General features: G+C 25.3%; 2 protein-coding genes across 3 annotated transcripts; one reads left to right on the forward strand and one right to left on the reverse strand.

Annotated features, from left to right (window-relative positions):
* The first annotated feature begins 4,244 nt into the window (after positions 1 to 4,244).
* LOC132925327 (uncharacterized) lies at positions 4,245 to 5,050 on the forward strand. Its single transcript, XM_060989735.1, has 2 exons — positions 4,245 to 4,767; positions 4,860 to 5,050. Exons 1-2 carry the CDS (start codon positions 4,245 to 4,247, stop codon positions 5,048 to 5,050), a joined length of 714 nt encoding a protein of 237 aa, XP_060845718.1.
* A 2,684-nt stretch (positions 5,051 to 7,734) lies between these two features.
* LOC132924478 (ras-related protein Rab-5C) lies at positions 7,735 to 17,519 on the reverse strand. 2 transcript variants are annotated; one of them, XM_060988825.1, is made up of 5 exons: positions 16,479 to 17,519; positions 11,000 to 11,175; positions 10,760 to 10,911; positions 10,470 to 10,686; positions 7,735 to 10,406 (listed from the first exon to the last, which is right to left on the reverse strand). In XM_060988825.1, the coding sequence occupies exons 2-5, from the start codon at positions 11,160 to 11,162 to the stop codon at positions 10,303 to 10,305; spliced, it is 636 nt and encodes a 211-aa protein (XP_060844808.1). In that variant the 5' UTR covers positions 11,163 to 11,175; positions 16,479 to 17,519; the 3' UTR covers positions 7,735 to 10,302. The 2 variants fall into 2 exon arrangements, with proteins under 2 accessions (XP_060844808.1, XP_060844809.1); XM_060988826.1 differs by lacking the exon at positions 16,479 to 17,519 and adding an exon at positions 15,944 to 16,087.
* Between the last annotated feature and the right edge of the window lie 1,526 nt (positions 17,520 to 19,045).

Below are 19,045 nucleotides of genomic sequence, written 5' to 3' on the forward strand. Positions count from 1 at the left end.
TAATATGGTATAAATAATAAATATATATTATAATAATTATAAACACTAATAAAACAATATTGTAATTTTGTGGAATAAGGGCTCTTGCTCAATGCAATATTTTGAAAATGTTCAGAAATTCAAAAAAAATTCAAAAAAAAATTATTTCAACTTAACAAAAACCAAAATACTAAAAGTAAAATAAATAACTTTAATAGCTATATTATAAAACATATCATACAATATACTTAGTAGTATAGGCATTACAATAATATACATATTATATGTATCATTGAATTTAAATTTAACATGCCCGCAATACTCGATACCTAATTTACTACAAATTAGTATTCACTTAACCTCCTTATTTATTAAATGACTGCATGGATACATTTTTAATTTCATAATATTCTAGTAGAATATTTTTATTAGAATTTTTATGTATATAAAGATAGAATTTTAAATGATTAGTTAATTAGTAAAGCTATACAGAGTGACCAGAATGTAACAAAAAGACCACGTAAATAAAAATGGAAAATCAATTTAAGTATAACATATATATAAGAAAATTATGACAATTATTACTGAGCTTGCTCAGTGAGGCCCATTATACAATGTATAATGTTATATTATGTAATTTTTTGTGAATAAATGCTAATAATATGGATAAATTATTTAAGATTTACTCATATCTGAAAATTCTTAAAAATAAAATTTTGGAATAAGTTATTAACAAGGCTCGGGACTTATAGCACTTAAAATCTTTAAAATAAGCACTTAAAACATCATTATAAACATTATTTGAGTGTTTAAAAAACTTAAATTTGAGCAAAAATATTTTTTTTTAAAAAACTTTTTTATTTCATGATAAAGTAGAAACTATAGAGATAATTTGTAACTGTGCTAAAAATAATATAATTAAAGACTACAAAAAATATTGAAACAAAATGATTAGGAAAAGTTTCTAACTAAAAAATCAAAAAAATTAAAAATTAATCTTTATATTATAAAAAAATAAATCAAACTTCACTTTTGACATTTTGTCTTATTGTTTATAGATTTTCTGGGAGATTTTCTGAAAAAATCATAAAAAGTAGAAAAACTGAAAAAACAAAAATAATCAAAAAAACTGGAAATAAGCATATTTTTAAAAAATCTTAGAAAAAAGAAAAAAGCACTTTCAAATTTCATAATTGAACGTGTTTTAACATGACATATTGACATACACTTCCATAGCATTCTAGCTAAATTTTGTCAATCCATAAAAATAAGCAAATTTTTTAAGTCTCGAGCCCTGGTTATTACGTTTTAATGAATTAACTCAACAAAAAACAATTCAAAAAATTTTTTTAATGTTTAATGACTTACCTTTTACCATGTTTTTACCCTTAAAGTTTTTTCTTAAAATAAGATTTACAAATTGGCTATTTTGAACTTTTTCCAAAAGTGTATTCAAATTTAAGTTATTTTATTTTCTGTACTAAATAATAATAAAAAAAATACTGTACTCGTAGCGCAAATGTTGGTAAATAATATAAAAAAAAAAAATTAAAAAATACTGATTAGAATAAAAGTAATTAAATTTATTAGGTACGTACTTAGACTTGGGTCTTTCTGTTACACTTAGTATATTATGTATTCCGGAATTGACAAATGTTAGCTTTTGCTGTTAAAGCAATAACAAGTCATTAGCAGGTAACTTATTATGTAGACCAAATTGACAAACGTACGAGAAAATGTATTGGTGAATAGTAGGTATAAGCCATTAAATAAAAAAAGCATTTATAGGTAATCAAATTCTAATGTTGCTATTAGTGTTCTGTTCTTGCGACATAAGTACCATTCATCATTCATCCAGATAAATGATAACATATTGCACGCATTATATTATGTAACATACAATTTTGTTGTGTCAATGACTTGCCTATGTCAGTTGATAATTTGTTCCCATTAAAACGAAACATGAAACAACTTTTGCGTACTTGGTCATTTTCCAGTACCTAGCTAATTAAATCATCTAATTGGTAACTTTGAGAACCGCCTAGTTATTTTCGGACATTTGTGATAATGTGTTAGGAAAAATATAAAATCAAGAATGACGGGAAAACAGTTCAAACACAATTCTATCAAATCCGAGTTAAAACTCAGAGAATAATAAATTATTTTTTCAAAATTCAAAAAATATGGAATATAAATTTCCCATACTTTTTAAATTAACTGCGAAAAAATAAACAAAATTCAATAGATATACAACAATTATGTACAATATAACCAGCATGTGTTGTCTCTGTTTTACTAATGTAGGTACGTCATAGCAGATTTGCGTTCAGCAGAATTCATTTTGTGATGTTAGCTTTAATAATAGAGTAAATTTACCTATTACAAAATTTAAAGGTAAGAATACTATCTAAGAAATGTCATAAACTTTTATTAATATTATTATCGTTTTAAAAACTAGCAAAAGCTATGTAAAATATTACAACTTTAAAATGTTCACATTTCACCTTAAAATGATAATATCAATAAAAGCATATGGAATTTCCTAGATAATATTATAATCTATATAAAAGGTAAATATTAAATGTAGTATTAAAGGTAACATAACAAAACGAATTCTGCTGAACGAAAATGTTCCCTTATTGTTTGTAAGACAGAGACAACACGTCATGCAGGTATAACGTCCTAGCTATTAATAGTTAAATATATATAATACAATCATAGTCTCGTTTAAAAAACTGCTATGTAAAATATATATTAAATTATTTGAATTTAAACATTAAACCTTATGATTTAGGTATATGAGTAAATGTGTACAATTTGATGTACTCTATGAATTGTATTTTTGAAAATTTATCAATTATTATGCATATCGTAACATTTTTATCTGTTTGTAGTTTGTACGTTGGAGTTTTTAAGATATTTAAATTTCTAAAAGTTACAAGTAGGGATGTTAATTATAACAATTTAAAAATTCTCACAAATCTCACTTTAATAAAAAAAAAAAATAGGATATGTACAAAGTTTGTATTACAAATAATAATACAATTATTTTTTATTATTATTTAATTCACGATTAATGCATTCATTTGAGAGATCTACTCAATAGGCATATTGTACTTAAATCACATCGAAATTAATAATGAAAATTTTCAAGAAAATATTTTTTTTTATATATCTGTCATTTAAAATATTAAATTGTACATAACTATTCAACCATACGAATCATGCGATGTATTAAAAATTTGACAACAATATTAAAATTGCTGTAAAACAGTAGAGATATTTTTATTTCGTCTTTCAAGGTACGAAATTAGTATTATTTAATTATTACAATCAACATTTTTCTTGCCACGTAATGACTTTCTTGAGAAAATATATTTTATGTAAAATTTTGCATTTCATCTTGATGGTGTTTGTATCATGCCTACATTATTAAATCGAAATGCCATATCAATTTCCAACTATGCTTTTTTGAATAGCATACAGCTTCGAGAGTAACAAGTGCAACATCATAGAAAAACTAAGTAATTTTAGCGTTGTTCAGTTTTGAAACCTACTCACCGGTTTTAGTTAAAGAATTGAATTGCCTTTTTTAATTGAACTGGTTTCACTGACTCTAGGTAATTAAATTTAATATTGATATATTTTATAGCTACCTATAATTGATTTCACCATAATACTATTTCATCATTCTCATCAGAGCTAGACTAAGGACCAGAGCTGCCTAAGATAAATATACCTTAGGGGTCTTGAGGCAAAAACTCTTTTTGTAAATGTGTTATTTCAGTCTTTCATACATCAATTACAACAAAAAAGTATCTAACGAGCATCTATATCTATATCTAAATCTATACTACTATATAAATTGAAGTCGCTTTTTTTTGTTCGGGATAAACTCCGAAACTATACTTATTCAATCGTCGTGCAATTTTTTTTTAAATTAAAGAGGACATCACAGAGAAGGTTTAAGGCAAAAAATTAGTCCGATTAAGTTAATAAATAATTAGTTATTATTAATTAAAATAAACGTGTAAATTGTATACCTATATATATATTATTGTATACATTGTGCGGGCCATGGGTTACCATGGTATTGTGTTTGATATCGACGGTGTATCACACGTACACCAACAACATGTATATCCAATATTCGTATTAATATCTTAATAATACAAATTAGTAGTTAGAGCTGATGAAGTCAAAGCGTCTTTGAAAAGATCCTATACTTATGGCCTTATATAAAAATATTAGAACTTAAAACTAATATGAGAGTGCTATGTACAGATCAAGATAATATAAATTTTGTCAAAGATTTACTTTTAATAGGCAAAGGCGAATTTCAAGCAACGAATGATAAAATAAATATTAAAAGTTTCTGTAATTCAGTACCCACTATAACAAAATTGATTCAAAACGTGTACCCGAACATTCAAAATATATCTTCTAAATCATTGAAATGGTTTCAAGAAAGGGCTATTTTGTCACCAACACATGAGCAAGTCAACAAATTAAATGATTTGATTCTATCTGGGTTTGACGCTCAATCACAAATGTACTATTCAGTTGATACAGTTTTAGAAAAAGAGGATGCAGTCCACTTCCCAAATGAATTTCTTAACTCTTTAACGCCTTCTGGAGTCCCACCACATTCACTGATTTTAAAAATAGGGGCACCTATTATTTTAATGAGAAATTTGAGCCTACCCACACTTTGCAACGGTACAAGACTACAAATCAAAAAATTGAGAAGTTCATTATTACTCGAGTGCATAATATTAACAGGCTGTGGTAATGGAAAACTATTTTAATACCAAGAATACCAATTATACCCTCAGATTTACCTTTTAATTTTAAACGTATTCAATTTCCCGTTAAACTAGCATTTGCAATGACTATAAATAAAGCACAGGAACAAACACTTAACGTTGCTGGAATTGACCTAAGCGTTCAATGTTTTTCTCACGGTCAACTATACGTCGCCCTGTCACGTGTGACATCCAAATTTAATTTGTATATTTTTGCCTCCGATCCAGAAAAAGTTGATAACGTTGTTTACAAAGAAATTTTTTAAGTCTTTGAATAATTATCAAAATACTGGCATAGTTCAAATTTATATGGCTACATTACCATGAAGACGTGACTAAAAGTGGTCTAAAATAAGAATAATTATTTAACATCCAGAAAATAAATAGCAATTTAATATCTGAGAAATCTTGCAATAAAAAATGTATATCCAATATTTGTATTAATAAATCTATCAATAATCTTGCAATAGCGAAGCATTGCCGGGTCAGCTATTACCTATAAAATTGCTTAACTACCAAAAACCACTAAATAAATATGTATTATAGGTATAATAGGTAGTTATACATTCTATCTTACAAGGTACCATTATTAGTTATTTGATTAGCCTATTACTATGGTAATGTTATTTTAAAATCATAAAATCCAGAGATCGGCAATTCAAATAGTTACTAAAAGACAAATTTTTTGAATTTTAAAATCTTATGTGCCGGAGAGTAATAAAAAAAACAATAAAAACAACACATTTTAATGTTAAAAAACATAATAAAATAAAAAGGTGGAAAAGTGGATATCGCTCTGCTGTATAGTAGAGATGGAGATAAGTAGATCACTATAATGGATGTGTTAAATTTGAATGCAATGACAGGTATCATTGTATAAGAAAAACGATTCTGAACGGAGATGATTTGTCAATCTAGGATAATTAGTAGGATATATTATATTATTACCTATATTAAATTGTAATATATCGTTATTTTACTCGATTTCGTAAAAAAATTAATTTCACACTCATACATTTTTTTCTATATTGATGCTGGAGTTTTTTTTTTTACTGTTATTTGAAGAAAGTTATGGAGAACCTTGTGTTGGATTTTTTAACCTGAGATATAAATCACAAACGTTTTATGAATTTTCAACTACAAAATTCCTTGTAAATTTTCGCGGTTTTTGATTTTTTTTTACTACAATAAGATATAAGAACAACTTACCTTGTATTAAATTCTAAAGATTTTTTGGAAAGCCAAATTATTTTTATCAAAATTTCAAGAAAAAAAATTTAGAAAAATCAAAAATTTCAATTGTCTAAAAATTCTAAATATTTTGAAAATTTAATCGTAAATATATAACACTAATATAAACATTTGGTGAAAATGTTAAGTATTTACAATGATTCGTTTTTGAGTTAAAGCAAAATCAAAAAAGTGGTTATGCGCCGTAAAAATTCCCGTTTTTCTGTTACTTTTTCAAGGTTTTACCTGGCGCTTTTGAAAACTAATGGAATTTTTGACTATACTTTTGACCCCAAAGTACCAACTAGGTTCGATTTACTTTTCAAAGAGGGGCTGAAGTCATAAATCAAAACACTATTACTACTCCAAAACGTGATGACAGACACAAAAATAAAAAAAACACATCATTGTGAAATCAATACATTCATCACTAAAAAGAATAACCAATCACTTAGACCAGTAATCAATTGATCAATAAAAAAGTTTTTAACTTTCAAACATTTTAGTGTTTAAATTGTTTATGTTGAAACAATTTGTTGTCTTAGGCGCAATGGACCACCATGCCTCTTCAAATCTACAACTATAATAATTTATAGGTGTTTAATTTTTACAGCTATGATTGAAAAATACTGGAAATGGTTTTCATTGCATTTCATTTTAATTTCGATAATAATTTGGCTATGTCAAAAATTTTTCTTGGAACACAGTCCGGTGATACCTTATTTCGGAAGCACTCGGAAAGTAGGACATTAAAAAAGGTAATTTCAGGATGCATACAACAGTTATAACTAGAGCCCGGAAGCTCATGCATTTATATGTTATTACTGAGTGCATCAAAAAGTTTTTGGATGAGATAAAAATTTGAATCACAATCTAACGAGTTCAAAAATGAAATTTTAGTGTGCATATTTTCGCATATTTTGAAATGTTTTAAAAAAATATGCATATTTTAAAATAAAAATGCATTTTACTGCATTTGTATATCTAATCATGTGTTTTTTTTTTTATTAATATTTCATGATAATGTCGGACTTATAATATTTCAAAATTTATTTGTTGAAAAATATGTCCTTATAAAAACATTGCCAATATAAAATAAAAACCTGATTAAAATTAAAAGTCGTTGCTTAATGCTTGGTCGGGCATATAATTGTCATAAAAAATAAAATAATATGCATATTCAGCGTATATTTTAATGATTTTAAGTGCTTTTTTGCATGCATATTTTGATAGTTTTTAATACATTAACTTCCGAGCTCTAATTATAATAGTTGACATATTATATTTAAAAACCTAAACTTTGTATTGTTTAAAAAAATAATAATTTTACTAATTTTAACACTCAACAGATGTACTAACCTGGACTGTTCCAGCAATAGTTTTAAAATGTAGTCCCATAGGGGCATAGGCTATAGTATAATGAATCTAGATACATGTACACACTTAAATATTTTTTATTTAAGTCTAAAAATTGGTTTTTTTCTTTTTCATATTACTCAACATTGTAAAAAGTTTCTTAGAATATAAATAACACAGATCAAATATAATTTATGTTCATTTTTTACTTTGTAAACACAACTTGCAGTAAAATTTTGTCTCAAGTAGTTTTCAAAACTTATACCAATAATTATTATTTTTATAAATAAAACTACTTTTATTATTATTGATAAGTAATAAGTAGTAAGGATATCATAAGGAGTATTAACTGAACAAATTGAAATTATATTTTTTGCTAATATTTTTATTGTACATTTTTAACAATTTTAAATTAGTTTTATACAAAATAAATAAATTAAAATATTTTAATAGAATACATTGGGGTACATGTTAATTGTTATTATTATTATTATTATTATTATTATTTTTAATTTTCTTACATGTATTTATTTATATGGTTTAAGGTTTAAGAAAAAACATTATATTTTTTACTTGAGTCATTATTAGTACTTGATCTAAAAAATTAACTACTTTCCTACTTTATACTTTTGAAAATCTAAGCACTTCACTATAGTTTATATTGTGCAATTACTGTCTACATGAATAAAATAGAGAATAGTTTTTGGTTTCATTGCATCTACTGAAAATGTCAACAACCATAACCATTTGATATAAATCAATGTGGTCCTTATAATAGGTCTATAACCAGTACCGCATAAGTTCATATTATATATATTATATTTGTCTGAAAGGCAAATGACAATGCCATACTAAATGCATAGGCGGACATCGGAGGGACTTAAAGGGGCTTAGCCACCAAAGTATTTCAATAGACCCACAAAAATTGAAGGTAATATGTTATATTTGTGTATAAAAAAGGGGGTGCAGGGATACTTTACATTGGATTATTATAATCCCTTAAAAAGTTAATCAAATGTCCGCCTATGACTAAGTGAGAAGTCATAACTTTTTTTATAGATCTTGATTGTTCATAACCAAAATTACTATTATATATATATAATTTTGGACTTCTGCGCTGCTGTTCACACCTATAATACAAAATTCACATGCAAAACTATTGTCTACTAATTTTTAACGCGTAACTCAACTTTATTTATTTTACTATGTTCATGTTTTATATTATATTATATTTTATAATATATGATATATATATATATAATGTTTAAAACTACATAACTAATTATTTTGTATCATATTTACATTTCAGTTATATTATCTACTACTGTTTATTTATAATATAATTATAATTACTGATGAACATCAACATAGTTATTAAAATAGATACAGTTATTACAGTTTTATTTGTCCAGCACAAAAATTAACTAAAATGAAATTAATGTGATTATGATGATAACACTGATTGTTAATTTAAGTTATATAATACATGTATATATGTATATATGTATTATAGAAATAATAATAATAATAATAATAATATTTCGTGCATTTAATAAATAAAATAAAATATAACTACTCATTGGGTAGTAAATTTGATTAAAAAAATATACATTAATTTCATTGGTCAATATGTTTCAATTGCATCTGTTATTTGTATTATTATTATTATTATTATTATTATTATTATTATACTTTATACACAAACATTTTAAATTTAATATAAATTTATATATTGCAACCATATATTTAATGGAATTTTTCTTATATATCAATTTTTCTAAATAAAATAATTTATCAAAGCAACAAAATAATTTAAAAAAAAAAGTACTTGTAATAATAATAATGATAATAATAATAATAATAAACAAAACAATAAATTGAAATGAAATAAATATGATTTTGTAATGATAAAATACAATATTTGTTTTATATTCTTCCACCATTTACACAAACCTAGTTACTAAACTGCCACTAAAATTAAGAAATATACATAGTAAATTACATAACTCTAATTTATTTCTGGATAAAATATATAACAATAAAATTCTATACCATTAAACAAATACCTGGTAAATATACATACATATACATATATATATCCATATATTTTACATACATAATACATACACACACATATATATATATATAAATAGATCCAATAGTATATATTTTAATGGTTTCAAAATAAAATATAATATAATATGTGATTAAATTTTAGTAACACAGAGTTCACAGTTATAATATTCTATAAATAAAATTGTATTGAGTGCCGATTTCATCAAAAACTTTCTAATCACAATATTATCGCAAACGTTTAGAGGGGTAACCAAACAATGTAACAACATATGAATATCACCATTCAAATCACGGTTCAGATAAAAACAGTTAAATTTCTGATCACTTTGGCAGTGACCTATGATAGTGTAGGTACAATAATTTTTGTATTAAACTAATTTATTTTCAATAAATAATTAGGATAATATTTAATTAAAATGCACAGTTTTAAGTTTAATATAAGTAATAACTAATTAGATTAAAATCTACCTGACTTGCTATGGTAAAATATTTAATTTATTTTAAAATTGATAGTAAAAACTTGATTGAGTAAAAAAAATCCTTAAATATAAACAATTTTACTGCTAAAAAAAAAAAAAAATCGAATGAATGAAAATAAGTATTAACTATTATTGAACATGACCAACATCAGCCAGTATTGACATCTTGATGGCTCAATATACTCGCATTATGCATACAGAAGCATAATGGAAATAAACAAAACATTTTGTATATATTATTAGATAATATATTGATAAATATATTAAATGCAAATTGATAAATATAATTCTGAGGCTTAATAATTTTACAAAGCTATATAGTTTATTAGATGATTAAATGTCAATAATCCATATGAAAACTGACTTGATTTACTGTATCACTTACAACAGCTGCTAAGGCTCTTATTAGCTCCTTCAGATTCAACTAGACGTCGGCCTTGCCCTGCTGTATTAGTTGTTTCATTCTTAGGAAGTTTTTCAGCTAAATCAATTTAATTGTCAAAAATAAAATAAGACTGATACATTTTAGTTTTTAATTACGAACCAATTGCTTTAAAAATTTCTGTCACATTAGCACTTGTTTTTGCTGATGTTTCCATAAACAGCAGTCCATTTTCATAGGCATACGTTTGTGATTCATCAGTCTGAACACTTCTCATAGTATTTAAATCTAACTTGTTTCCAGCTAAGGCTATTACAATGCCAGGTGTTGCTTGTCTTTGGAGTTCTTTCACCCAATTTTTAGCTCTTTCAAAGGTATCCTTTTAAAGAAAATTCTTATTCATTAATACCTTAATATATCTACAGTTTTAAAAAGAACAAATAAATTATTACTTGATTAGTAATATCATAAACTACAATAGCTGCTTGAGCCCCTCTATAATACATTGGTGCTAAACTATGGTAACGTTCTTGACCAGCTGTATCCCAAATTTCAAATTTAACAGCTACATCATTTAAATGAATTGTTTGGGTAAGGAAAGCAGCTGAATAAATATATCATAGTATAAAAATCATTAAATTATTATTATTATAACAAAGAGATTTAAAATATAAGTGGTTAAAAATACATACCACCAATGGTACTCTCTTGATATTCATGAAACTGGCCTTTTACAAATCTAAGCACTAAACTAGATTTTCCAACTGATGATTCACCTAAAAGAACTAACTTGAACTGACATATTTTTCCTGGTGTTTGACCATTAGGCCTCTGCGGTACAGCTCTGTTGGCCATTATATATTTATTACTGCAAAGAGAAAAATATATTTAAAATTATTACAAGGTAATAATTAAATTGTATTTTATAATAATAATGACAAATAATTTATATAACAAATAGATATTAATAACTTCCCATTTATTTGTATATATATATAATTATAAAAATACTGGTCCAAATAAAAAGTAATATTTTTTAAGAGGATTGCTTCAGTAGTTTCAAGTGACCGTAGTTATTTAATGGACAATTAAGTCTACTCATAGTTGGTAGTTGAAGCAACTAGGTTGGATATGTTAACATTTCCTTAATAATTTAAATAAGCTTAACACAATTACAAAAAATAATGGAAAAGTAAAGAATTGGTGGTTTCAACTAAGCCTAACAAAATTATTTTTGTATAAAATCGTGAAAAGTTACCAAACCATTTACTAAACTACTATAATAATGTCACAACTCAGCAAGATTAGTTACAACATTTTATAACCTAACAAACAACTTGGAATACCTGTGAATGTAATATGCATTATGTACTACTGTAGTATTACATATAAACATGTTAAAATAAATTTACAAAATATTATACAATTCTAACAGATAGCAGTACAATATTGTACAATACTATACAAGACTACAAATGCATTGCAAATTACAGCTTACCCATACATGTAACTTGATGTTTTAAATTCTTATAATAAATTATATATTATTATATTAAATATATGCAACATTTATTGATACACCTCAATGTGGATGTATCTGGTTTCTTTTTAATAAAGTCATAAATAAAAAATTTCAATATAGGTATATAGTTATATATTAAACAAATTATGTATAGATAACTTAAGCAAAATTAAACAATTTGGAATATATTTTAATTAATTACCTATATTCTGCGCATTATTATTTTTTTAGTTATTTTTTAAAGCTGATAGTTCTAAACTTTGGTTAAGTTCTTTGTTATAAAAATTGAAATTCAAGATTATAATAGACACATTAAATAATTTAACTAAAAATAATGATGGACAATTTCTTAAGCGTATTAAATTAATTATCTTGAGTTGAATTAAATAGTCTGAATATATTATCAGTGATTATCAATTTATATTTTTGCTGAACATTTATAATTATTATTGGTACTTAATGATTATCTACTAGCCACTCGTCAATTTAATAACATTTTCAATTGATTCAAGTACAGTTTTTACAATAAACCCAAAAGTTTAATACCAATGAGTGGTAGAAAGATAACTAAGAAATAAATTTTCATTGAATCCCAAATTTTGTTATTTTTACTTTATAAATATTAAAGTAAACATAGGTAATAGGTATAACATACAAAAAAATAATTTTGTTACTAATAATTTATAGTCAGACATAATAAGCGAACTTCTAACAGTATGAATATATATATTATTAAATTAAAAAAATATGGACTTGGAGGTAAGAATAATTTATAGAATAATTATAACAATTCTATTTGTGTCGAAAAGGACAATACTAATTTTAGTTAACAAATTAATAAATGAATAATAGGTATTAATGTAATTAACATTAATTTATACTTTACCAATAAAAAAATATTATAATATAAAAAATAAAAAAAATATATATAATATAAATTACTTTACTTTATTTACCAAATACATAATAGTATAACATCTATTTCAAAAATCACCCAACAATAATTCTAATTTCAAACAACCATGTCATTTTGAAGAAAAACATTAGTTTTACATATTATATTTGATATTTTATGTACATTTAAATATGTAAATATTATATGTTAACTGTATAGTATAAAAAAAATACTTTTTGATAACAAACTAAATTTAGAATTTAATGCATTTTGGATTGTTTAATAGACATTAAAAATTGGTATACTTATATTTAAAAAATATTTCATAAATCATAATGCATAGGTTAAAGGCATAATATTTTGAGATTTTAGGTTCTGAGCGGATCAAGGATCGTAATAGTTCTCTAAAATTGTAATATGTATTTTTATTATACTTAGGGGCAACAAAAATATTTTAACACCAAAATAGTAGGTAGGTTTTTAAAAGATAGCAAACATAGACTAAAAATATCATCAAATATTTATATTAGCATTACCTTGATTCTTGACATGATTTGATTTAAAAAAAAATCTGGCTTTGTTTGAATTATTTTATAATATTTGTAATGTTCTACTTTATTTAGTTATTTTTTCAATTTATGTTAAACACTTTGTTTTTAAATAAAAAGTTTAAAAATTTATACAGGGTTCTAAATTTATTAGGAGATTTTATTATAGAAATTCAAACATCAACATTTATAATCACTAATGCTTTTTATCAGCATTTCAAGCTCAAATATTTATGACATTTATCAAAGATACAAATATATGTAACTTATTTTATGGTCAAAAATATAAAAACATTTTAATTTTAAAACCTAAGGCTTTAACATTTAAAAACAAGATATCCCATAAATTCTACTTATTTAAAAATATCAAAAAATACATGGTTACAATTGTTACAATAAACATTTGGTATTCATAATTTGACAAAATCATATAAATTTGCAAATTACTTGGTAGTGAAAAATGTATAAAGTTTTAATAGCTTATGGCTGAAAATTTAATTCAAAATTCCACATAATTTTTGTAGTAACCTCAAAATCTCAAAATTATAATATAACATAAATAGAACATTATAAATACATAATATATATTTATTTTATAACATTTTGCCACTACTTGTATTGCTATTTATTTTACTCAATATTATTTTCAAAATATATAGATTAATGGTATTAATAAGAAAAACCTCTTCACGACAGTGGTATTAACTTTTATGAGTTAAAAATAGCTAGTAAAATTATATGAAATTATGTGTATTTATTAGCCTATACAATTGTACAAGAGAAATTGTTTAGTTGTATGCAGTTTGAAATTTTAAAAATGTATTAATATTTTAGAATTTACTTTGTAAAAATATCATGTGACTAATAGTTAAAAATTATTTTTAATACATAAAAACTCTATGAGTTTTTTTAAAATTTCATGTATATATATATTTAATAATTATACAGGATAAATCGAGGAATAAATTGTTTAACATAATTAAGACAATATGTATTTTGTTCAACATTTCATAAAGAAAATATAAAAATAATATACTATAGTATAAGTGTAAGATTCAAAAAAATTTCCCATTACAGAAAATTCCAAAATATTTCAAATAAAGTGTTATTTTAATGATTAAAATACAATTATAATCGATGAGAAACAAAAAAGTTTAAAGGATAAATATTTTTGTTACTCTTAGCCATAAAATAATAATAGTTAAAGGTAATATTTTTTAAGGTGTAATTAACTAAAAACATAATATACATAGGCCACATCTAAGAAATTACCTATTTATTTCATAAACTTCAATTTTGATTTAAATAAAATAAATTATTTATGAATTAATATAATAAATTAGGATAACCAAAAAAAATGTACAATATAAGTACAAAAAATATGTATTAGGTACTAAAACTTTAATAATATTTTAATAAATATTCATTCAATGTATCTATCTATGTTAAATTTAAGATTTTAAACCTGATTAAATTTATATTTAGGTAACTAAGAGGCACTAAAAAATGATTATTTTATTGATTTTTTTTATCATAATTATAATAGTATTTTAATACAAATAGTTTAATCTAAGTATATTTGAATATTAATTATCCAAACTAATTAGAGCTGATTATCAATTTGCCAAGATAATTATTTTCAATAAACAACTATGTGTTATTAAGTACTTATTATCCTATATTATTTTAGGTAATCAATTATATTAACTGAATGATATATATATATATTTTTTTGTACAATTGATTCCCAACTATACAAATAAATCAGCATTTAATGTGATTAAATAAATTTCTATAAATAAATACCTATTATTTTTTATCTTTTGAATATCTTAGATACAACAAAATATACGTGGAGCAAAAAAAAATTTAACTTAAAATCAATTATTTAATAATAAAAATAATAATTGCTAGGTATGTAGGTAGTTAAGACTAAGATCTAATCTAATGATAAAAAAAATATAAAAAAAGAAATTAAGATGCAAAATAATTAATTAATGTTATTTCACAAAATATTTGTATATTGTTTGAACCAGTCAAAATGTTTTATATTCTTAAATTATAATGAACAATAATATATCCACTTCTATGTTAAAATAATATTTAAGTCTTTCAGTCCACAGTTTTGAAAACAATATATATTTTAACTAGATAAATACATATTTTTACAATCATACCTATCTATCTACATTCAAAACTTAAATACTAAATATAACAAACATTTTAAAACCTATGATTAAGCACTTCAGTATACCTGAAATACAATTAGGTATTATTTTTACCGATCTTTAAAAGCGCTAATCAGCATATATTTTTTTGACTGACCCAGTTTCTTCCACTAAATTTTGGAGAAATTTAAAAATATGTTCTGTGTCCCTCCCCTCTTCCATACCACAAGCAAAATCTTGGCTATACTACTGAGTAGTGGTTAACTAATGTCTAATTATAATAACTATCTTAAATAATTTCTTTAAGATACTTAGTTTTGTTTTAATTTTACTTTTGATAAGTATATTATATATTATACAATTAACAATGATCAACCACATAATTGCTCAAATACTTTGCTAAGTAATAATATTAGGTACCTAGTTTGTTTACTAAACAGGACAAATATTTGAAATAATATATTTGTATTATGTAAATAAGTAATTTAGTTAAATAAACTTGCTTGCATGACTCTCAGATACTGCAATACTAATAGATTATAATATATTTTATTGATCAACTGATTGAAACACCTCCGTGTAGATGGTTGAACTGACCTTGTTTTATGTTTAATTTCACTATTGTAAAAATTATATTTTTTATTATTATATAAATATCTCCCTAGAGAGATGCCGTGAGAGTAGAAAAATGTTATGTTAAAATATCGCAATTTTAACTGATAAGATAGTTTCAAAAAAAAAAATATATATTTGTGTTTAGACTAGAAAAAAGTCAATTCTATACTGAAAAATCCTAACAAAGTCGTAAATGTCTAGTACGCACTATAAATCACGATGTTAACATATGCCAAAATGCGCTTTGCCCCCCATACCTACCCAATAAATACTTTATCAAATTCGCGAATGAAATCATCATATGAATTGGCCGATCAACCAAATCATTTGGGAGATAGTGGTAAGAAGTGGGTCAGTAGGTAGTAAAATTATAATACACATAGGTATTTATTGTAATATTTAAGTAGATAATGTTTTACTTACGTGATTTTGGATTTTTCTACAAGCTGTTTCTCCTCCCGGGGTCCGTTGAAAACGTAATACTGTATTAATATTATATAATAATTATTATGTGTTGCGGAATTAATGTAGGAACGATAAAGTTGTTAAAAAAAAATAAATTAAAAAAATATATAAATTTAAATAAACGAAAATTGTAATGAAATAATTGCTAAAAAAATTAATAAATTATATTTATGTGTATGTGTGTATATATATATATATATATGTGTGTCGTTTATTAAACTCTCACTGACTACTTCCTTTCTAATCACAGTCCGAATATTATATATTATTATATTTTATCGCGAGCGTGTGTGTCTGTGTGTGTGTGTGTGTGTGTGTGTATGTGATACGCAAAAAGCGGAACACTGGTATACAGTGTTTAACTTTGGGAAATTCTTCGAATGTTTTACGTCGTCGATTGATTATCACATAATTAACGGCGGCGGCGGCGGTGACGCACCACAACTGATTCGGACGGGAGACGGAGTGAATGTCGTAAACGCCTAAACGGTAAATCGTAACAACAATGATATATAATATCACTGTATAGTTGGTAGTTTTGCACCGACTGTAGTGTTGTCTCCCCACCGGCCACCGGACGGTTCCGTAGTTTTGTGCCTACCGCGGAGAAACGTATTATTATTATTATTATTATTATTTTTTTTTTCCTCGTCGCCCGCGTCGGTAATGATAAAGAAGAAAAATAAAACTTTTAAAAGTCGCGTGTCATCGATGTCGATGATACGGCGCGGCGTCGCGTATTACTGTGATACTATAGTCCGGGCGGCGCGCAGTGGTGGCGCATGACGAGCGGGAGAAAGGGACAGCCTTGACGGTAGCCGTAGCGCTGTGCGGACAACGAAATAAAAATATATTATGTTGAACATACACACGTCGTCGTCGTGTGTCATATATATATATATATTATCGAATAATATAATATAATAATGGTTTCAATAAAAAACGAAACATTGCCGTATTCGATAACACGCCGTAATGGGCGTCCAATTCCGCACTGCGAACTGTAGCGTAGAACGTTTCGTAGTTTCGTTGCATTCAATCGCGGCGGCGGAACGGGGCGTTTTCGCTTGGCGGTGGGCTTAGTGGCTGGCCCGTCCAGCCGCGGACGTGGAGGTCGTTTCGCGCAGTCGCGAGTTAGCGGTGTCGTCGGCGCGTCGGCGTCGCGCGTTCATGATAAGGCGCCGACGCCGCCGTGATTGATAATGAATAATAATGAAAACGGCGCGCCGAATAGCGTACGTTAACGTTGTGCGTTGTGCACAGTAGTTACATATTTTGTACCTACGCGTTTTGCACGAATGACTCCGATATCATAAAACGCATGAATGACGTTTCAATTTTGGTGTGAAAGAGTTAAGAGCGGGCTTTACTGCTTAAGTCCATTGCATTCTCTCGGTTAGTCGTCTGTAGTCTAAAAAACTACAAAAATTCTGATCTCTCCGATTAGTGTCACCGTAATGCTAAATTTGCAGTTTTTCTTTTAGCAAAAAATTTAATTATACCTATATGTTATACTGTTATAGATCGTTCATATTATAATCATATTTATTTTTTATATTGTACAATTATACCATGTTTATCCTTGAAACATTGAAATTATATGAAACACGCAGTACGATTATTATAATATTACATTCATAGAAAATATACTAGATTATATTTATATAAGTATATCAGGTACTTAATAGGTAGCCAGGAAGGTACTCAAGGTAAACGGACAGTTTGTACTATTTATTGTTTGAGTTGCATATCGTGGACACTTTGTATGGTGATAATAAATTGGTAAAATTCGATCGCGGACGTTTTGCACGGTATGTAAATGCCAAATGGTGGTGTTTTTATTTTGCATGTTTTTGCATATTTTGGATAAAATGCATATTATTGCAGAGATTGAATAAAATAATATTATTGCGAAAAATTCATGTTCTATACTTTATAGTATATTTCGTAATTAATATTTCGTATTTAATTCAAGCCCAACTGATTAAAGTATAAAACTTGGTTTTTTTTTTTGTCAAACATAAATTTTCCAATTTTTCAAACATAAAATTAAAAATATTTCCACTATTGAATGTGAATTACTTAAGGTTCTAAAAATTAAAATAAAAAAAAATGCATATTTTACAATTGAAGACCCCGGTGCAATAACCAAATACGTCCACATTTTTTCAAAAATCATGTTTTGATATAGAAATAATCAGAAAAAAATTCTCTATCGATCGGTGCAAAAACCGAATACGTCCAACGAATAGTATTGAAATAAAAATGATAAAACTGATTTTTAAATTTCTGTTGGGTGCAATAACCAGGTATGTCCGGACGTATCTGTTGATACAGTATATATCCATTTTTTTTTTCATTGGGCGCAAAACCCAAATACGTCCGGACGTAACTGGTTATTGCTACCAACACTTCTATTCAAATTTTGCTATTCTAATATTCTATCCATTGCAATAACCAGGTATAAAGACTTAGTTTTTTTGATGTAGTATAAAAATAAAAATATATTTTAATGAAATAAAATT

Source organism: Rhopalosiphum padi, chromosome 3 (genome assembly GCF_020882245.1).
Source record: "Rhopalosiphum padi isolate XX-2018 chromosome 3, ASM2088224v1, whole genome shotgun sequence".
In the NCBI taxonomy this organism is placed as follows: Eukaryota; Metazoa; Arthropoda; class Insecta; order Hemiptera; family Aphididae; genus Rhopalosiphum; species Rhopalosiphum padi.

Bases quoted from the DNA above. Each gene is read 5' to 3' on its own strand.
- LOC132924478 (XM_060988825.1), bottom strand. From the start codon at position 11,162: ATGGCCAACAGAGCTGTACCGCAGAGGCCTAATGGTCAAACACCAGGA. The intron at 10,912-10,999 runs GTATGTATTTTT...ATATTTATTCAG, and splicing joins TCAAGAGAGTACCATTGGTG to CTGCTTTCCTTACCCAAACA. The intron at 10,407-10,469 runs GTTCGTAATTAA...AAATTGATTTAG, and splicing joins AGAAATTTTTAAAGCAATTG to CTGAAAAACTTCCTAAGAAT.
- LOC132925327 (XM_060989735.1), top strand. From the start codon at position 4,245: ATGAGAGTGCTATGTACAGATCAAGATAATATAAATTTTGTCAAAGAT. The intron at 4,768-4,859 runs GTAATGGAAAAC...CCGTTAAACTAG, and splicing joins CATAATATTAACAGGCTGTG to CATTTGCAATGACTATAAAT.